Source organism: Trichosurus vulpecula, chromosome X, assembly GCF_011100635.1.
Source record: "Trichosurus vulpecula isolate mTriVul1 chromosome X, mTriVul1.pri, whole genome shotgun sequence".
NCBI lineage: Eukaryota > Metazoa > Chordata > Mammalia > Diprotodontia > Phalangeridae > Trichosurus > Trichosurus vulpecula.
This window is the reverse complement of record NC_050582.1, coordinates 10,782,724-10,805,406: the sequence shown is the minus strand read 5'-3', so window position 1 is coordinate 10,805,406 and position 22,683 is coordinate 10,782,724. Positions and strand designations below refer to the sequence as shown.

The 22,683-nt window shown below is 39.6% G+C and overlaps 1 protein-coding gene across 3 annotated transcripts in view; it reads left to right on the top strand.

Annotated features, from left to right (window-relative positions):
- The window catches only part of DIAPH2 (diaphanous related formin 2), an 856,474-nt gene that overhangs the window by 657,961 nt on the left and 175,830 nt on the right, over positions 1-22,683 (top strand). For all 3 annotated transcript variants that reach the window (XM_036740329.1, XM_036740331.1, XM_036740330.1), the window contains one exon: positions 10,951-11,086. In XM_036740329.1, coding sequence (XP_036596224.1) covers positions 10,951-11,086 — 136 coding nt within the window. The remainder of the gene's footprint in view (positions 1-10,950; positions 11,087-22,683) is intronic.

Here is a 22,683-nt window from a genome sequence, read left to right as displayed (position 1 = left end):
TCTCATGAGTTCTGTCAGATACCTCTAAAAAAGAGAATCTGAGAAGATTTGAGAGGGTTAGAAGCCACTAGTAGTAAAATTTCCAAGGCAGGAGAGTCTGCAGCGTTGATAAGATGGAACTGTAGGCTGGGAGAGCACCTGGCACACAGAGCTGCACCAGACCACACCAATGCTGAAGCAGCTATAGAACCCAGCCAGTAATCCAGGCTGGGAGAATTCTGGGTGTGTGAAACCGGTGGTGATCCCCAGACCTCCCAGCCCAGGATGGGACTCTGTCAGAGCTATGGGAGGCAACAACGCAGCACCTGTGTCCATGAGAACAACTACTCCTGAGGCTTGCAGTCCAGAGTCTAAGGGTTTGAAACTCATCTTCTTGAACTTCCAGGAACCATAATGATGAGGTAAAATGGTTCTCACACCTCCCTTCCTCACCCACATAATACTCTCTTGGGAGAAACCCTGAAATAGAGGTGCCAGAAGTGGGGATTCAGTAGGCAAACAGTGGGAATTCTTGAGCCCCAGGGGGGTGGGGCCAACAAGGGTCAGCACCAGGAACGCAGAGGTGCCTCCCCACATCCAGGGGAAGTGAGATACCAGCACAGACAATGGCTGAGACCACCAATTCTCTAGTGCAGCCCTAGGGGAAGAGGAGTCTTCCAGCAGCCAGACCACCCCTCCCCCACACCTCATAGCACACAAAGCCAATAACTAGGCCCACAATTCCCAGAACAAGAAGTCTGGGACAGAGTCCCCTGAGCCCCAGAAGCAGATATCCACTTTAAATCCAGGAAAAAAATTAACTAACATGAAGAAAGTCTGGGACAGAGTCCCCTGAGCCCCAGAAGCAGATATCCACTTTAAATCCAGGAAAAAATTAACTAACATGAAGAAACACTCAAGAAAACCAAGGACCATTGATTCTTTTTATGGAGACAGGGAAGATCAAAATACCAATTCTGAAGTAGACAGCATTGGCTCTATATCTATATCTCAAACCTCAAAAGGGAATATGAACTGGTCTCCAGCCCAAAAAGCATTCCTAGAAGATCTCAAGGAGGGTTTTAAAAACCAAATTAGAGAGGCAAAAGAAAAAAATGGGAAAAAAAATCACTGATGGGAACAAATCTTTAAAAAGTAAAATTGGCAAAATAGCTAAGGAGATTCAGAATCTAATTAGAGAGAATGATGCCCTGAAAAGTAAAATTAACCAAATGGAAAAGGAGGGTCAGAAGCAAAATGAAGACAACAATTCATTAAAAATTAGAATTGAGCAAGTGGAAGCTAATGACTCTATGAGGCATCAAGAATCAGTCAAATAAAATCTAAAGAGTGAAAAAATAGAAGAAAACTTGTAACATCTGATTGGAAAAACAACAGACCTGGAAAATAGATCCAGGAGAGACAATCTAACAATTATTGGTCTACTGGAAAGCCATGATGAATAAAAGAATGTGGACATTATCTTCCAAGAAATCATGAAGGATAACCACCTTGAGGTCCTAGAACCAGAGGGTAAAATAGTCATCAAAAAATCCACAGATCACCCCCTGAAAGAGATCCCAAATTGAAAACTCCAAGAAATATTATACCCAAATTCCAGAACTATCAGGTCAAGGAGAAAATACTGCAAGCAGCCAAAAAAAAAACAATTCAAATGTTGTGGAACTACAGTCAGGATGATGCAGAATCTTGCAGCTTCTACATTAAAAGACAGAAGAAATTGGAATATGATATGTTGAAAGGCAAAGAAGCTTGGAATATAACAAGGATTAACTACTCAGCAAAATTGAGCATAATTTTTCAGGCAAGGAGATGAACATTCAATGAAATAAGGGAATTCCAGACCTTTCTGATGAAAAGGCCAGAGCTCAATGGAAAATTTGATCTTCAAATACGAAACTCAAGAGAGACATAAAAAGGTAAACAGGGTGGGGGTGGGGTGGGAAACAAACCTTGTTAATACGGGCAAATTGTTTACATCCTTATATAGGATTATATTGTTTTATATATGTTATATGTGTGTGTGTGTGTGAATCTTGAGAATAGTACAGTTATTATGACAATTGAAAGGGATACACATAGACTGTGTCAGTATAAAATAACTGATATAATGATAAAAACATAATTGAGAGATGTAAATGGATGGTTCTGGGAGAGGAGGTAAGGAAGTAGTAGAAAAGGGTAAACTATATCACATGAAGAGGCAAAACACATTATAGTAGAGGGAAAGAAGGGAAGGAGAAGAGCAGTACTTGAGCTTTACCCTCATTGGATTTGGTTCAAGAAGGGAATAACATACTCTGATAAGTATAGAAATCAAACTTGTCCTACAGGCAGTAGGAGGGGAAAGGAGAAAGAAAAGGGGGGTGGTCAGAAGGGAGGGAAGTAGCAAGGGGGAAAGGGTAAGATAAAGGAGGGGAATTAAGAGGGAGGGTAAACTGAGGAAGGTGGTAGTCAAAAGCAAAACTCTTTTGAGGAGTGGAAGAGAGAAGGGAGAAATAAAAGCATAAATAGGGGCAGGGAAATAGGATGGAGAAAAAGACACAGATAGTAATCATAACTGTTAATTTCAATGGGATAAACTCTCCCGTAAAACAGAGGCAGATCGCAGAATGGATTAAAAACCATAATCCTACAATACATTGTTTACAAGAAACACATTTGAAACAGGGGGATACACACAGGGTAAAGGTAAAAGGCTGGAGTAGAATATATTATGCTTCAGCTGACGTAAAAAAAGCATGGGTAGCAATCCTAATCTCAGACAAAGCAAAAGCAAAGATAGATCTAATTAAAAGAGATAAGGAAGGACACTATATCCTGCTAAAAGGCACCATAGACAATGAAGCAATATCATTATTTAACATATATGAACCAAGTGGTATAGCATGCAGATTCTCAGAGGAGAAGGTAAGGGAGTTACAGGAAGGAAATAGTCAGCAAAACTATAATATCGGGAGACCTCAACCTCCCCCTTTCTGAACTTGATAAATTTAACCTCAAAATAAATAAGAAAGAGGTTAAGGAGGTAAACAGAATTTTAGAAAAGGTAGATATGATAGACCTGTGGAGAAAAGTGAATGGGGATAGTAAGGAATATATATAAGGAATATAATATATAATAAGGAATATATAATATAAGGAATTATTTGTAAAAAAGAATCATGGAAAAATAAGCTAAAAATTAATTGGAAACTAAATAATCTAATTCTAAAGAATGAGTGGGCCAAAGAACAAATCAGAAAAACAATTAATAACTTCATTCAAGAGAATGACAATAATGAAACAACATACCAAAACTTATGGAATGCAGCAAAAGCAGTTCTTAGGGGAAGTTTTATATCCCTAAATGCTTACATGAATAAAATAGGGGAAAAGGAGATCAATGATCTGGGCATACAGCTGAAAAAGCTAGAAGAAGAGCAAATTGAAAATCCCCAATTAAATACCAAATTAGAAATACTGAAAATCAAAGGAGAGATTAATAAAATTTAAACCAAGACAACTATTGAATTAATAAATAAAACAAAGAGCTGGTTTTATGAAAAAAACAATAAAATTGATAAACCTTTGGTCAATTTGATTAAAAAAAAGAAAGAAGAAAATCAAATTACCAGTATCAAAAATGAAAAGGGTGAGTTCACCTCTAATGAAGAGGAAATCAAAACAATAATTAGGAATTATTTTGCCCAATTCTATGCCCATAAATGTGACAACCTTAGAGATATGCTTGAATATCTACAAAAACATAAATTACCCAAGTTAACAGAAAAGGAAGCAAAATTTCTAAATAACCCCATCTCAGAAAAAGAAATTGAGCAAGCCATCAATGAACTCCCTAGGAAAACATCTCCAGGGCCAGATGGTTTTACATGTGAATTCTATCAAACATTTAAAGAACAACTAATTCCTACACTCTGTAGACTATTTGGGAAAATAGGTGAAGAAGGAGTCTTACCAAATTCTTCTTATGACACAAATATGGTACTAATACCCAAACCAGGTAGAGTCAAAACAGAGAAGGAAAATTATAGACCAATTTCCCTAATGAATATTGATGCAAAAATTTTAAATAAAATATTAGCAAAAAGATTGCAGTAACTTATCATGAGAATAATACACTATAACCAGGTAGGATTTATTCCAGGAATGCAAGGCTGGTTCAATATTAGGAAAACTATTAGCGTAATTGACCATATCAACAACAAAACTAGCAGAAACCATATGATCATCTCAATAGACGCAGAAAAAGCCTTTGACAAAATACAACACCCATTCCTATTAAAAACACTAGAAAGCATAGAATAAATGGAGCCTTCCTTAAAATTATAAATAGCATCTACCTAAAACCATCAGCAAGCATTTTTTGTAATGGGGATAAGCTAGATGCATTCCCAATAAGATCAGGGCTGAAACAAGGATGTCCATTATCACCCCTACTATCCAATTTGGTACTAGAAACATTAGCTGTAGCAATAAGAGAAGAAAAAGAAATTGAAGTAATTAGAATAGGAAAAGAAGAAGCTAAATTATCACTTTTTGCAGATGATATGATGATTTATCTAGAGAATCCTAGAGAATCAAGTAAAAAACTACTTGAAATAATAAACAACTTTAACAAAGTTGCAGGATATAAAATAAACCCACATAAATCCTCAGCATTCCTACACATTACTAACAAAGCCCAACAGCAAGAGATAGAAAGAGAAATTCCATTCAAAGTTACTGTAGATGCTATAAAATATTTGGGAGTCTATCTGCCAAGACAAACCCAGGGCCTATGTGAACATAATTATGAAACACTTTTCATGGGAATAAAGTCAGATCTAAATAAATGGAAAAATAGCTGCTCATGGTTAGGCCGAGCTAATATAATAAACATGACAATTTTACCTAAATTAATCTATCTATTCAGTGCCATTCCAATTGAACTACCAAAAAATTATTTTACAGAGCTAGACAAAATAATAACAAAATTCATCTGGAAGAACAAGAGGTCTAGAATATCTAGGGTATTGATGAAAAGAAATGCTAGAGAAGGTGGCCTAGCCATACCAGATATTAAACTGTGCTATAGAGCAGCAGTCATCAAAACTACCTGGGTACTGGCTAAGAAACAGAGTTGTGGATCAGTGGAATAGGATAGGAACACAAGATGGAGAAGTCAACAACTATAGCAATCTACTCTTTGATAAACCCAAAGAGGCCAGCTTCTGGGCTAAGAATTCACTATTTCACAAAAACTGTTGGGAAAATTGGAAAATGGTAGGGCAGAAAGTGGGCATAGACCAATATCTTACACCATATACCAAAATAAAGTCAAAATGGGTTCATGATTTAGGAGTAAAGGCCAATACTATAAGTAATTTGGGAGAGCAAGCAATAGTTTACTTATCAGATTTATGGAAAAGAAAAGAATTCATGACCCAACAAGAGATAGAGAGCATTACAAAATGCAAAATGGATAATTTTGATTATGTGAAATTGAAATGGTTTTTGTACAAAAAAAAGCCAATGCAAAAAAATTAGGAGGGAAGCAGAAAATTGGGAGAAAATCTTTACAACTAGTGTCTCTGATAAAGGCCTCATTTCTAAAATATACAGGGAACTGAGCCAAATATATAGGAATACAAGTCATTCCTCAATTGAGAATGGTCAAAGGATATGAACGGGCAGTTTTCAGAGGAAGAAATTAAAGCTATCTATAGGCATATGAAAAAATGCTCTAAATCACTACTGATTAGAGAAATGGAAATCAAAACAACTCTTAGATACCACATCTCTCCTGTCAGATTGGCTAAAATAACAAAACAGGAAAATGATAAATGCTGGAGAGGATGTGGGAAAATTGGAACATTGTTACATTGCTGGTGGAGTTGTGAGCTGATCCAGCCATTTTGGGGAGCAATTTGGAACTGTGCCCAAAGGGCTATAAAAATGTTCATACCCTTTGACCCAGGAATACCACTTCTAAGGTTGTATCCCAAAGAAATCACACAAGCGGGAAAAGGACCCATATGTACAAAATATTTATAGTGACTCTTTTTGTGGTAGCTAAGAATTGGAAATCAAAGGGATGCCCATCAATTGGGGAATGGCTGAACAAACTGTGGCATATGATGGTAATGGAATACTATTGTGCCATAAGAAATGGGGATGATACGGACTTCATAACATCCTGGAAAAACCTACACAACATAATGCTGAGTGAGCAGAGCAGAGCCAGGAGAACATTATACACAACCACAGATATATGGATCCTGTGAGGACCAACCCTGACAGACTTCGCTCTTCTCAGCAACACAAGGTGCAAGGACAACTCCAAAGGACTCACAATGGAGAATGCTATCTACATCCAGAGAAAGAACTATGAAGTATGAATGCAGATTGAGGCATACTTTATGCTAGCCTTTTTTCCCCTTTTTTTCTCTTTTTCTCTCTTTTGTTTTTGGGTTGTTTTTTTTTTTTTGGTCCTGTTTCTTCATTTCATTGATCACAGTTCTTCTCCATAACTTGACTAATGTGTAAATTAATTCAGTGCACTATATGGGATTCCATGCCGTCTTGGGGAGGGAGGCAGGGAGGGAGGGAAGAAAATCTGGTACTCAAAATTATGTAGAACCGAATGTTGTAAACTAAAAATAAAAAAAAAATAAAATTAATTAAAAAAAGAAATACTCAATGCATCCTTTTCAGATTGTGATGCAATAAAAATTATTTGTAATAAAGGACCATGGAAAGATAAACTAAAAATTAATTGGAAACTAAATAATCTAACTCTAAAGAATGAGTGGGCCAAAGAACAAATCATAGAAACAATTAATAACTTCATTCAAGAGAATGACAATAATGAAACAACATACCAAAACTTATGGGATACAGCAAAAGCAGTTCTTAGGGGACGCTTTATATCTCTAAACACTTACATGAATAAAATATGTAAAAAAGAGATCAATGAATTTGGCATGCAAACTGGAAAAGCTAGAAAAAGCACAAATTGAAAATCCCCAATTAAATATCAAATTAGAAATACTGAAAACCAAAGGATAGATTAATAAAATTGAAATCAAGAAAACTATTGAACTAACAAATTAAACTAAGAGCTGGTTTTATGAAGAAACCAATAAAATTGATAAACCTTTGGTCAATTTGATTAAAAAAAAGAAAGAAGAAAACCAAATTACCAGTATCAAAAATGAAAAGGATGACTTCACCTCCAATGAAGAGGAAATTAAAACAATAATTAGGAATTATTTTGTCCAAGTGTATGCCCATAAATTTGACAACTTTAGGGAAATGGTTGAATATTTACAAAATATAAATTGCCCAGGTTAACAGAAGAGGAAGATTTAGCAGTGAAAGAGTGATCTAAGTGAGAGTGAGGAGTTAAGGATGACACAGAGGTTGGGAACCTTTTGGGTCAGAAGGACAGTGGTCACTCCAACAATCCCAATGAAGTTCAGAAGTAGGGACTTGCTTAGTTTGAGGTGTTTGCAGGCCATTCTTTTGTAAGAGGCAGTTGGCAACGCATATAGCTCTGGAAAGATGCTAGGGCTGAATAAATGGATTGGGAAATCATCTGCATTTAAGATGATCATTGAACTCATAGGAGCTGAGGAGATCACTAAATGAGCTATATGGAGCAAACAAAGAAAAGGGCCCAGGATGGGGGCACTTTGTGGATGAATGAGAATGAGAAGAAATAGTCACCCAAATAGGGGGAGAACCAGGAGAGAGCACTGTCACGAAGACCTAGACAGGAGAAAGCATGGAAGAGGAGAAGCTGATAAATATTGTCAGATGCTTCAGAGTAAGCTCCTTAATTTAGCCCAAAATCATATAAAAAGAGTCCTAAGTGTGGCCACTGGAAGAGGAATCCAGTGGGAGAAACTAGCACGAGCACAGGCAAACAGGATGGCAGCTTGGAGAAGTGCTTCCAACTGAGGTGCATGATGTATCACCCTGACTGAAGATCCCAAGGGAATAGAAGTGTCAGTGCTCCAGATGGGATAAAAGAGCACCCTGACATATGAACCCCAAGGGGAGATATCTGGAAGTGACAGCACCTTACCAGGGAAGCCTCAGAGAAGACAGAAGACCACGGCACTGTCCCAGACAGGGATGTCACAGCAGTATCATTACAAAGGCAGCTAACTGCACAGGTCTGACCACAACTCCTTGAGCTCAGCAGTGCTCTGACTATAGACACACCAGGGTTAGTGGAAGCCAATAAAAGTCATTCAGGCCCACACAGGGCCTGACCACACAGGGCCTGGCCACTGGGATCGCAAGTATGAGAAAGCCTGGAGCCTGGCCCTGGCAAAGGACCCCAAAACAAGAACTGAAGCTGGAGATAGAAGTAAACAGAAGAGCTCAAATATTATAAAGAAAAAAAGTGGAAAAGGTGTTGCCCAAGAAAGAAACCCAACAGACCAAAATGCTTCCTCAGAGGGTATTTGTAACCTTTTAATTATTAATTGTTATGGTTATTTCTCAGTCCTTATCCTTCATAACTCTCTACAGATTTAAACACTGTTGAAAATTGGAAAGGAGAAAATTTAGCCTTGATATGAGACCAACCTTCCTAACAATTAGAGCTATCCAGCAATGGAATGGATTGCCTGGGGAAATTGTGATTTCATCCTCAGTGATGGTTGAATGACTCATCTTTTTCATATGAGGTAAAGGGTGGCCAGTTCTGCAGTTGTAGGTTGGAATTGATAATTTGGTTGTCCCTTTCACAGCAAAGATTTTGTGATTCTCTTAAAATGCCGTTTTAAATGTTAAAACACATTTTTAGGAGAGTCATGTATTTTTAAGAGAATCGTGTAAAAGACATATAATTATTTGTGTTTCTTAGCTGAAGCCATATGCATATGTGCACTTGCAGTAATGATTTCCTTTTCTTTTTGATTCTGGACCAAAGTAATGTGAGTGCTAATATGTATACATGATATAAAGTTTGTCTAGTCAGTCATAACAGGAAAAAAATGAGGGCTTGATGGTAGGATCTTACACTTGCTACTTCATCATACTAGAAACTAATCTGAATTGTTGGGGGAACTGTTGTGTCAGAAATTAGGTTTAGACTAACATCTTATACAATGTATTGTAATAAGCTCAAACGATTACATGACCTGAATATTAGAGATCACGCTGTAAAAAATGCATAAGAGAATCAGGTCAGATCAGATACCTTTCATGGCTATAGCTAGGGAATGAATTCTGAACCAGAAAAATGAAAATGTTTTGCATGGACAATTAATGAAAGTAGAATTAAAAAAAAAGAAATGGTCAACTAGTGAAAACACTTCCATGAAATATCACAGACAAGATGCATAAGCATCCAACGGAATAAAGAAGACCAAAAGTCACTCCTCAATAGGCCAGGAATCAAAGGGTATAGACAAACAGTTCTCAAAAGAATTCCAAACTATAATCATCCAGATGAAAGAGTGTTCTAAATCACTAACAATGGAAATGCAAATCAGAACAGTTCTGAGTTTTCATCTCATATACAGCAAATTGACAAATGTGATAAAAGATGAGAATGGTGAAATTTGGAGAGGCTGTGGAAAGATGGGCTATGGATGGAGGTCTGAGTTTGTCCAAGAATTTTAGGAATCTATTTGGAATTATTATAAGAAAGTGATTTAAATTATCCAGAGGTTGTAATGAGAGATGGATTCTTGAAGGAGTCAGCGATAGAAAGACCTCCCATTTACCAAAATATGGATTGGCAGCAGTTTTTGTCAAAATGAAACAAGTTTGATCCCCTTTGATTGGGGATTCTCTAAACAAATGATGGTACATAAATGTAATGAAATATTAATTTGCTGTAAGAAACAATGAATATAATAAACATAGAAAAGCACAAAGTTTGGATAAACTGGTGCCAAGGGAAGTGAGGAGAATTAGAAGAAAAAACAACATACTCTATGTATGAATGAATGAGAAAGCATTATTAAGTGCTTAGTGAGAAATTTTAATGGCCAAGCTAAGTCCCAAAAAAAGAAATATGAGAGGGCGTTTCTCTTTCTGCTTTGCAGAGGTGAGGGATTATTGGTGTAGAGCACTGCATACATTCTTTTCAGTGTGTTCTTTAATTTTCCTAAATGTTTTTTTCCTCTTTTTCATTCTTTGTTACAAAGGATAGCTCTCTATAGATGATATAAAAACAAAGATATCAGTACAAAGTTTTTGGGGTTTGTTTTTGTTTTTTTAGAACCATGTCTGATCTGAGAGGAACCCAATTTGCTACTATTTCTGATCATTTTGTGTTAGCCTCTCAGATGAGTTAATAGAATATTCTAATTCTCTTGTGGGCTATCAATATCTTCCCAGAGCAAATGACAGCATCTTGAAATATGGTCTCCTTATACCTTAGAAGTTGCTGATTCTTGTTGGCCCAGGAGCAAAAAAGATGTTTCTGCATTTCTAATGATTTGTTTAAACATACTAAAACACTTTGATAATCACAGATATTTCATCTCTGTAATAATATTACAGATTGGTATGTTCTCTGGATCATTAGGTATATACTTAAAAAAAGCAATTAGGTGTATGATGCAATAATGAATTATTAGCACAGCTGATTGTGTTAAACCTTCATTTTATGTTTATCAAAACATATTCTGAATTTCAGTTTGTTAAGAAGAAGTACTTTCATCATCCATTTTTAACATTTGTGTTTTTCTAATATTTGGGCCCCCAAGAAATACCATCTAAAGCTTGGGTTGTTTCTAACATTTTATACTTGATGAGCTGTGGTCTTGAGATAAATTATTCCCCTGTTTTTTCTCCAAAGCACATACATTTATCTTCAGGCAGTAGAAGTTCTTCCCCTCTCTGCACGTAAATATGATTTTTAAAGTCTTCAGTCCCTCCAAATCTTTGGTACCTCCATCATAAGTAATGAGAACATTTTGTGTTTCCTGTGTTGTAATGCAGGAAGCAGTGAAGGAAAACAACAAAAGAAGAGAAATGGAGGAGAAGAGCAAGAGGGCCAAGCTTGCCAAAGAGAAAGCTGAGCAAGAAAAGCTGGAAAGACAGAAGAAGAAGAAACAGCTGATGGAGATGAACAAAGGTATGGCCCTCTTCAAGGCACAGGGACATTCTGAGTCCAGAGATGGGATTTGTAAGTTTATACCTGCAATGTTCACAACTCAGGTTTGTTTTTCTGTTTAATATTAGCATGTGCCCATTTTCTGGTTTTGTGCAGCACTCTTCTCTCTCCTGAGCTCTAGTCTAACATCACTAACTGCCTATTAGATATTTCCAACTGGAAATCCTGCAGCCATCCTCAACCCAACATGTGCAAGACAGAGCTCATTCCCTTTCGGTACCACATCCTCACCTCTTCCAGACTTACCTATTTTGATCGATGGTATCACTATCCTCCCAGTCACCTAAGCTGAAAGCATCGGAGTCCTCCTTGAATCCAGTCTCCCTCCCTTCCTATGTCCAATCATGCACTAAGTCTTGTTGGTTTAGCCTTCGCAGTACCTCTTCTGTGTCTCCTCTTTCCTCCAGTGGCTGTCTTCATAGTTGAGGCCCTCTCACCTCCTTCCCCCAGCTAGTTTCCCTGCCTCAAATCTTTCCACTTTCCTGTCTGTCCCAACAAAGGGAGTTTCCTAAAACACAGGTCTTGCCCTGCCATTACCCCGGAAATTCTGGTGGCCCCTTCTTGCCTATTGAATCAAATATAAACTTCTCTGTCTGGAATCCTGGCCCCAAGCCACCTTTCCATGCTCATTATATACTGTTCCCTTTTATGTGCTCTGCGGTCTAGTCCTCCTGAACCCCTTAGTGTTCCTTATACATGGTCTTCCACTTTTGGCTTCCATGCTTTTAGTCCCTTGGACTATTTATTTTTTTTAAAGATCAATTCAAACATTCGTGAGGCCTTTCCTGATCCCGACCCAGTAAATCACCTTGCATTTATTTTGTATATACTCGTGTGTCCTATCTTTCCCATTAGAATTTATAGACAGCATGGTATGCTGAATAAAGGGATTTACTTGGAGTCAGGAGGACCTAGGTTCACATCCCCACTGTAGACACTTAGGAGCTGTGTGACCCTGGCCAAGTTACTTAACTTGTCTCTGTTTTAGTCTCCTATTCTATAAAATGAGAATATTAGACTTATTGGCCATTATAATTTCTTTTGGCTCTAAACCTGTGATCCTATGAGTGTAAACTCCTTAAAAGCAAGAGCTTTTATTTTTGCCTTTATGTTTCCAGAACCTAGCACAGTGGCTGTCACATAGTAGATTTTTGATAAATGCTTACTGAGTTGATTAAGGAAAGAATGGGTGAAGAAGATACAGAAGGATTTTGGACTGGAGATGAGGGGGCTGCCAGTGAATTGCCTTAATTTTCTCAAGGAAATACCACTTTATAGTCTATGCTGAGGCAGGGACGGGGAGAGGGCGACAGGTGGTTTTCAAAGCTTTATGAAGGAAAGACTGAGAGCAGCTAATTAACACTAGTTAACCAGGGAAGAGTAAACATGGCTGTGGAGCAGTGAGGGCCCAGTCAAGATAAAGTAACTAAAGTTTGTAGTAAGTTTATTTACCGTAGGTTTGTGGCTTCTTCCGTCAGTCTTCAATAGTGCCTGAGTAAAAGCAGAGGAGGTGCTTGGTGGGAGGTAACATTGGGTTGTTTGATACTCTTTCTTCTAGTATACTCAAAGTAGGAACCTACTCTTCCCACTGATGTTGTGAGTGTTTGTGTTAGAAAGTCCCCAAGGCTGGGGCAGGGGGATGTTTTGTAAATACTGTGCCATTTCAGGAAATGTTTTTTTTTAATTTGAATATAATTCTATCAAGTGGCTGACTATTAAAAGGAAGCACACTAGTGGGGATCCATGACCTTTAGTTTTAGGAGTACCTTGAATCTTAGACAGCTAGGTGGTACAGCAGATAGAGCACTGGGCTTGGAGTCAGCAAGACTCAAGTTCCAGTCCAGCCTCTGACTAGCTGTGTTATCCTGGGCAAGTCACTTAACCCCTATTTGCCTCAGTTTCCTCATCTCTAAAATGTCAGGGTTGTTGTGAGGATCAAATGAGATGATAATTGTAAAGTAGTTAGCACAATGCCTGGCACATGTTAGCTTTTACCAGCATCATATTATTATCATGTTGTTGCACATCTGGGGACTCAGCCTGTAACTTGCAAGTATTGATTTAGGGAGGTTATCCTGAGTGGAATATTACAGAGTTTTTGAAGTTACCTCAGAGGATAAAAGCAGAGGAAGGATGTGAAGGGGACAGTGAGGAACAAGTCATATACTGGCCTACTGTATCCATCATTCACCAAATATTTATTAGCAACCTGCTGGGCCTGACTCAGACTCATCCCCGGGTGGTTTGGCTCTAATGCGATAGTCATAGTCCAATCAACATTTACCAGAAGGTATACTTACCTGTGACATAGAAGGAGTATTCACCAAAGGTAGAGCGCTTAGCTTGGATAGATGCAGCAGCAGGGCAGTGGTAGGGCAGGATGTGGTGACCAGCATCCTTGGCACTAAAGTAGACATTTAATGCCCTGAAGGGCCCAGGAAGCCAATAAGCATGGCCTATGGCCACCAAGAAGCTGATTCAGAATCTATAGGGCTTAAGTCTTAACCCCTTGAGCCAATCAAGCCATGGAGACAGCTCCCTTGGCTTTTAAGAAATGATCTAGACTAACCTCAATCATCGGGGCAAGGGTAAGCATAACCCTAGCAGATATTTTCACAGCCTACTATGTTGCAAATACCATAATGGGCACTGGGGATGTAAAAGACAAAAACAGCACTTCACTCCACTGATGTTTAGCTTCAAGAGTAACTTACATTTCTCTCGTGGAAGACAACATACCAACAAAAAAGTATATACAAAATAAATATGAATTTTAAAACATTTTTTTAGAAATGGAGTAGGCCAGGAGAATCAGAAAAGAATGCATGGAGTGTCACTTAAGCTGAGCCTGGAAGAAATGAAGGGCTTCTGAGAGCAAGAGCTAAGGCAGAAGTACATTCCAGGCATGTGGGACAGCTTGTGCAAAGGTGTGGGGACAGGATTATGGAGTGTTTTGTGCGAGGAACGTCAAGACTAGTTTGGCCCAACCATAGAGTGTAGAGAGGGGAGTAATGTAGACTAAGATTGGAAAAGTATGTTTGGGCCAGGTTGGGAAGAAATTTAAAAGTTTAACCCCAAGAGTGTTTGTTTAATCCTAGAGGGAGTAGGGAGCCCATGGAGTTGACTGAACAAAGGTGGGGTTAGAATGAGCCAAGGATAAAGCTGAAGTTGGGAGCCTGGAAGCCTAGAAGGGTGGCAGTGCTCTCAAAAACAATAGTCATTTGGGGAGAGGGCAGAGTTTTGAGGAGGAAAGCTAATGAGTTGTGTTTGGGGCACATTTAGTGAGATGCCTATGACTATGTCTGTGTTGAGATGTCCACTAGATGGCTGGTTAGGAGGAATTGGAGATTAGGAAGGAACCTAGGGCTGGATGATTAGATGTGGAAGCCATATGCGTAGAGATGATAATTAAGCCTGTGGGAGCCAATGATATCACCAAGTGAGATGTTTTAGAGAAGAAAAAGAAAAGAGGGCCCAGGACAAAAACCTTAGAAGATCCTCAGGAATAGCAGGAGTGACGTGAATGAAGAGCTGGCAAAGGAGGCTGAGGAGTGGCCTGTCTGGCCAGGAAGGAGAACGAAGAGAAAACAGTATCAAGAAATGCATGTGAAGATGGCATCCCCTAGGGGAGAAAGTCCATGGAAGGAGCATCCCATGCTAGAGAAATATTAGCAGGAATTGATGTCTTCCAGGGGAAGCTAGATTTCTTTGTACATAAGACCATGGAAAGAGCGGGAAAGGAAGTCGTCTAAACTAAAGGGAAGTTTCTTCAACTCAGAATGAGGCTTCCTTCCTGAGGGTGCCGTGGAAAAAGAAAGGCAGAACATGACAGGGCCAAAGATGGATGGGCATGAGATACCTAAGAGTGGGAACAGGGAAAGGAGAGTTTTGTCTTGGGTGAGGTTAACTTTGAATTATAGAAATCAGTTGGTAAAATGGTGAGAGTCTGCTTGCCTTTGGATAGAATCGAGTAGAACTCTGGCCTTCCATGTTCCAGGATAGCAGTAATCTGTTCTTTCTCTAGCTACTAGGGAAGAGGGTGTTGAGACAGCATGAGATCAAATTGGGCATCTGGGTAGATAAATACCTAAAGCAGATTGTTTTCCATCTTGTGTGAGTGGGTGGCAGGGGTGGAAGGAGGGGAAGAAGCTAATGTTCTTGTTGTTAAATTCATTCCCTATACTTCTGATTAAGGTACTATGGCGTTCTTTATTTGGGGATATGAGGGCTCCCTGGTATGAATGGAGGTTTCCTTGATAGTTCTGTGGCCTGATGAAGAGCAATGTGTTATGAGCCTGGTTAGCAAGAATGACACAATGTTCGTCAGAGCAGCGAGACGGGAAAAGAGCTTTTAAGTGATTGATCCTTGAGTCTCAGCTTTGTCCATTGGAGACTCAGAGAACCATGGCCTCAAAAGGTGATGGAAGCAGGCTCAGGCCTTCCTCTGGCTCTTCTGCTATGGCGAGGTCTGTTCTGTGGAGTGAATTCTTCACACCCATAAAATCTTAATCATTTGTCTATGGCTTGTCTTTTCTACTCAGTTAACAAATGTGACAGAGTCTTTCCTAGATAGAAAATAATGACAAAGCTATCAGAGTGGGGTTATAATGATCTAGCAGTTGAACTTACTAATTAGAATCCAGTGTAGTGATTTGGAGATTGAAGATTATGGAATTAAAAGGAGGTCACAGCTTCCTAACTACATGTAATCCAAGGCAGTCTTTCTAATAATGTCTCCTTTCTTCTTACACCCCCTGGATGCTAGGAGTCCAGGTTCTAGTGAAGATAAGTATTTTACACAATGCACACATACTTGCATGTTGTGCCTTCTGATGGTCAGTAGCAGTTTTTGCCCTGACCAGAATGTGCCCAAGCTTGTTGCTCTTGTACCAGAAGGTATAATTGTGAGCTTGCAGCATATGGTGTGAGTTCCACCAGTTTCAAAATGTGGTTCTTAAAGGCTGATTATGGGGTAGAGAAGAAAAAGGGGGCTTTGGAACCTCCTGTTCACAGGATGTCATTCATTTGTTCAGCACATGTTTATTAGGTGCCAAATATGTGCCAAGCACTAGGCTCTGGGGATACAGAGACGACATGACACAAGGCCTTATGCCCAAAGAACTTATGTTCTGTTGGGAGGAAATAACTTGTACGTTGATAAGTAAATATAAAGTTTATACAAAGTCAGTAAACATTTATTAAGCATTTACTGTGTAGTGAGTGCTGTGCTAAGCACTGGGGATACAAAAAAGGCAAAATGCCAATAATTACTTCCAAACTGTTCTCCAGAGCTCTGGAAGGTTGTGAGGCAGGGAAGACAGACGTTGGCAGCTGAGAGCATTGGGATGGACCTCTTGAAGGAGCTGAGTATTAGAGGAAGTTCAGGCTTGGGTAAGTTGGAGGTTAGGAGCAAGTCCATTTGAAGCACTGGAATAGCCTCTTCAAATAGTGTGTTTGGGGAAGAACAAGCTGTTCTGGTTGGCTGGCCCAGAGTGGACAAGACATTGAGGGATGGCCTAGAAAGGCAGCATCTGGACCACAGTTGGGAAGAACTTTGAATGCCCAAATAAGGAGGTTATATTGGATCTGAGTGGTATTGAGGAGCCATTCAGGATGTGGGCAGACCTCTGAGTCATCTCCATGCCATGGCACTACAAACATCTGACTCTTTCACTCTGGAAAAAGCTAAGAAATGGAAAAAAGTAGGTCTCGGGTTAGTGGCACAACAGGTTTTCCTGCATTCATCACTACTTTATTTGAAAGTGACTTTAATCCTTTTTGTTAATCATTCACCCTAATTTCTTGTGGGACCGGACAGTAACGCTGCTGATTCCGTGGGCTTTTAAAATTGAGTTTGTGTCCTTGACAGAACATGAAGTTTTGCAGTCCTGAAAGCAGAAATTCTTTACTTCCCAGTTAAACCACATGTCCAGAGGGCGTAACAGCCCTCCACAATTGTTCTGCAAATATGGCCAGCCCTTGACTGGCTCTAAGTGTGACAGAGAAACAGAAGGCCTAGTTTTATTTTTTTTAGCTTTTGTCTTTAATATGCCAAGATGTGGCTAACTGCCTTTTCTAAAATGATTGAAGCCCCTGGATAGCTATCAAAATAACGGCTTTTAGCCCATGTTCATCTAAGGGCCTTGAGCATGAAAGGCACATTTTCAAATCAGATTTCTCTTCTGTGCTTTCTGCTGTCTTATCTCCAGATTCAGACCAATCAAAGAGGGCTGCACACAGTTTACTTTCTCCATTCTGGCATTTACAAATGTCAGGCTCTTGAGTTGTAAATAATGGCATTATTCTTTTCTTCTTGAAGAGGTAGACATGTTCCTTGTGCTTTCTCAATAAAAGAGAGACCTCAGTTTCTATCATAAGAAAACTGTAATCTTAATAATGGAGAAGGCACAGAACATAATCAAAGCCCCAAAAGGTAGAGGTAGAGATCAAAGCCAGTGTATAATTTAGTATATTTTATTTTAATGTTTTATTTATGCCTTTAAAAAAACAACAAAAACAATACTCTCACTTCTCAATGACTTTCCTAACACCAGTGGAACCTCATAATAATATTTCAGCCATCTTCCTTAAATTCATAGATAAGAGTCCCAAGGGATCTCACAGGCTATCTAGTCTCACCCCACCCTCGCCTCCCTTATTTTACAGATGAGGTTAACTGAATTGCCAAGAGTCACAAAGGTAGTAACTAGCAGAGATGGGATCACTCTCCAGCACGCTTTTCCTCTCTCACTTTGTATCTTTGGTCAACCACTTCTCTGCCAAGAGGTGGGAGGTGTGCTTCATTCTGAGTGCCCTGATGTCACAGCTGCTTCTTGCATTGATTAGAGTTTGGCAGTAAGAAGACTAGAAATGTAGTCAGGGGTAGGTACTGAAGTGCTAAACAGTGAGCATTTTGTATTTGCTCCTGGAGGCAATAGGGAGCCACTGGAGTTTGTTGAGTGAGTGACATAGTCAGACCTATACTTTAGGGAAATCGTTTTAGTGAGTGATTAGAGGATGGATTGGAGTGGGGAGGGATTTGAGGCAGGCAGAGCCATCAGCAGCTATTGCCATGGTCCAGGTGTGAGTCCATGAGGGCCTGCACCAGGGTGGGGACAGTGTGAGACTCAAAAAGGGAGCATATTGGAGAGATGTTGCAAAGGTGAAATTGCCAGGCCTTGGAAATAGCTTGGGTATAGGGGTGGGGGAGTAGAGATAGTGAGGAATGCAGGATGACTCCTAGCTTGTGAACCTGGGAGGATCTGGGGGGATGAAATTGCCCTCTACAGTAAGAGGGAACGTAGAGAGGAAAAGGCATTTTGGAGGAAAGATAATGAGTTCCAGTTTGGACACATTGAGTTCAAGATATTTGCAAGTCATTCACTTCAAGATGTCTGAAAGGCAGTTGGAGATGTGAGATTAGAGATCAGCAGAGAGTTTGGAACAAGATAGGCAGATTTGAGAATCATCAGCATAAAGATAGTCATTAAATCCATGGGAACTGAAGAGATCACCAAGTGAAGTTGTATAGAAGGAGAAGAGAAGAGGGCCCAGGACAGAGCCCAGAGGGACACCTATGGTTAGAGGGGATTATTTGGAGGTAGATCCAGCAAAGGAGACAGAGAATGAATGTTCAGGTAGATAAGAAGAGAGCCAGGATGCAGGGGTGTGCCTGAAACCTAGAGAGAAGGGAGAATCAAGGAAAAGAGGGTGATCATCAGTGTCAATATCATCAATATCAAAGGGTAAGCAGAATGAGGATTGAGAAAAGGCCCATTGGATTTGACAACTAAGAGATCAGTAGCTTCAGAGAGGAGAAGTTTCAGTGGAATGACAAGGTCAGAGGTCAGATTGTAAGGGAATGAGAGGAGAGAAAGTGGTGGCACCTATTGTGCATGACCTTTTTGAGGAGTTTAGTCACAAAGAGCAGAAGAGATATAGGACAGTCATTAGTGGGGACAGAAGGGTCAAGTGAGGATCTTTTCAGGATAGGGGATACATGAGCATGTTTATAGGCAGTAGGAAGTGGATAACTAGACAGGAAGGGATTGAAAATACATCGAAGAGTAGGGATGAAAAAGGAACAATCCATTGGAGGAGACCAATTGGAATGGGATCGCTTAAACATCAGAGTTGGCCTTGGTCAGGAGTAAGGCCACTTCATCATGTTAGGGGTGAAAGAGGAGATGGTGGCAGAAGGCATCTGGGTGATAAGAGGTGAGGAAGAGGGGAGAAGAGGGAGTTCACAGCAAAAGGCCTCAGTTTTTTATGTAAACTGTGAGGCAGAGTTCTCAGCTGAGAGAGTGGGAAAGTGGCAGCCATGGGAGGTTTGATGAGGGATTAAAAGATCTGGAAGAGCTGCTGTGGAGAGTAGGATAGTGATGAAGCAGGAATGGTAGGATTGCCTAGCAGCAGTGAGGGGCCAGTTAAGGTTGTGTAACATGAATTTGTAATGGGCCCAGTCAGAACTATTGCATGATTTTCTCATAGGGAGCAAAGGTGATGAATGGTGGGAGTGATCCAAGGCTGTGATATGCTACAGGAACTGGAGATGCAAGAGAAGAGGACAGTGTAGAGTGGAATTGATTCACCAAAGGGTCAAGATAGGGAGGTGACAGTTGCTAGTGCGGGGAGGGAGGGAAGAGAAGGTGAGATGGTCTGGGAAAGAATTGAATGGCTAAGGGATTGGAGGCCACAATGAGGATGAAGAGTGAGGTAAGTAAGGGAAGGCAGAGGGACAGGTGAAAAACCAATAGATTATTGTTGGATAAGGGGATTTCAGTTTCTTGAACATAGAGGCAAGATCAAGGGTATGACTGTCTTTGTGTGTGTCTGAGGTGAGGTGGAGGATTAGCTCATGAGAGGTGGGTGGGTATTTGAGGGAGAATCAATATAACCAAATACTTGGAAGTTTTTGTTCTCACTTTGCACTGAAAGAAGCATAAAAATGTTATTATGTTTGGAAATACTTGTGATATGCAAGGTAGATATTTACCATGCCTTGGTGAAGAGAGTTATGTACTATTTGACAAGAATCTTTGCTGCAAGGCAAATAATAGAGAAAAGTGTCCCATGGGTTAAAAACAGAAGCTAAGTCATTTTGTGGAAGGGACCAAGAGCTGGAGTTTGATTTCACCACCATGGAATCTTAGACAAACCACACACTGTCAGGATCCCATAGAGCTGAAAGTAAGACCAGTAAGATATGTTGTACTGGCATGTAAAATTGTACACATTCTTCAGTGGGGAACATTCTGGAATGTAATTATCCATAGCAATAATTGTGGAAAGTAAAAAAAAAAGTACTGATTTTTGTGATCTAGGTTTGATCATATGAACTCAGGATGAAGTAATGATAACATTGAAACTACCCTACTAGGGAATTATATTCCCTGGTAAATACAAGAATAAGAAATGAAAAAGTAGAGGCAGTGGTCAGATCACAAACACTGTTACACTTCTTAATGATAAAAGAGAATTGCTGCCATTTTGCTCAAGCCTCGTAGCAACCTTGTAGATAGCATTACTCCCATTTTATAAATGAAGAAACTGAGTCTCAGGAAAATTACATGACTTTGAACCCAAATCCCTGATGAATGGAGACTTTCCCCACTACCTCTCAACAAAAAGAATATAAAGGGGAGGCGAGGAAGATGTTAAGGGTCTATAAGGGATGCGTTTTAAAAAACGGTGGTTTAGTGGAACCACTGTTTTATCCTCATAGACATTCCCTCCACACCTGATCATTGTCGGCCTTTCTTTTCCATGTCTTTCACTAAATCCTCCATAGAGGAGGTTCTGCCATCTTGAATGAATCTGGTTCCTTCAATATTATGGGTGAACCAGTGTACTCCTCAGATTGTCCAGCTGTCATTCCTTGTTTTCACTAATTGACCAGTCCATGTTTATGGAGAACATGTATGGCTAGAAAATGAAATGGACTTTTCTTTCTTAAAAATTGTATTGATATGTTTCCTTTTTTGGAGGGGGAAGGCAGGGCAATTGGGGTTAAGTGACTTGCCCAAGGTCACACAGCTAGTAAGTGTGTCAAGTGTCTGAGGCCTGATTTGAACTCAGGTCCTCTTGACTCCAGGGCTGGTGCTCAGTTGACTGCACCACCTAGCTGCCCTGATATGTTTCTTTTTATTATCACCTTCCTTTTTTAATAGATCCCTTGTCCCTCCTCCACCGAGAGAGCCATCCTTTATAACAAAGAGTGAAACAAAGGGGAAAAACAATTTAGAAAAACTAATCAACACATGATATGATATGCAATATTCCATATGCAGTCCCCCCTCCTCTACCAAAAAGGTTGGAAGGTAATATGATACAGTAGAACTGAAGACTGACTTTGGATTTAGAGGATCTGGGTTCACATCCTGCCTCTGATGCTTATGATCCATGTGAACCTATGCACACCACCAAACCTAAGCCTCAGTTCTATCATCTGTAAAATGAGAGGGCTGTACTAGATGTAGATGGCCTCTGAGATCCTTTCCATCTCTAGAAATACAGTATGAAACTGTGGTCCTATGAAAGTATATTCTCTGTCTTCTTCAGGGCCAAGTTTGGTCCTTAGACACAGTGTCCAAATGTCATTCTGTTGTTGGTGGTGGTGTTCCATTTTACATGATTGTCATTGTGTCTAGTGATTTCCTAATTCTCCTGATTTCACTTATCAGTTCATTTAAGTCTTCCCATGCTTCTCTGCATTTTTAGTATTATTTTTCACCGTAAAGTAATTTTCCATGGTATTCATGTACTGCATCTTATTTCACCATTCCCTAATTGATAAGCATCCACCGTGTTTCCAGTTTTTTTGGTGCTTAGGTGACTCTTTAAACACAAGTCATTCTTGTAGAATGTTTCAGGCTGTTCCCTCCTCCCCCTATTCATCTTTCCATTGCTTCATGACTTCAGGTCGAAGCTCCCTCCCCTGAAGTAGATCACAGCCACTCACCTGTCACTGATTTTCTGCTGCTGAGACAGTTTGACACCTTCTGTGTGACTTAGTTTCAGAGTGTTATCTAGAACACTGAAGAGTTTTATCTGGGGCCACATGGCAGCTCTTCATCATAGTTGGGACTTGAACCAACAACTTCTTGGTTCCAAGGCTGTCTATCCACTGCAGCCAAGGTTCTCGGTGTGTGATTGAGGGACCCTTCAAGGGATTAAAACTGTACTCATAATGATATCAAGTCATTTTCACTTCTAATACAGTATTAATAGATGTAATCCACATAAACTCAAGCTCGGTCATTTTTATGAGTGTAAGGGGGTCCTGAGACCAACAACTTTGAGAACCTCTGTTCTCCAGCATGCTGGCTTATTTTGTATCCTATGCAAAATATTAGTTATGACCCACAATTTCTGGATAGCTGTATATATAAAGATGGATTTTAGGGCCATGTCAAGAAGAATGTGAAGAAATTGATTGTATTTTGAACAATAAATTGATTATACGCCTAAATTAAGCAGTCTTCCAAAGGATACAAATGTTCTCTTTCTGTTTAGAAAAGTTGAGAAATTAACCAGGAAGCTTTTTTTTCAAGCATGTT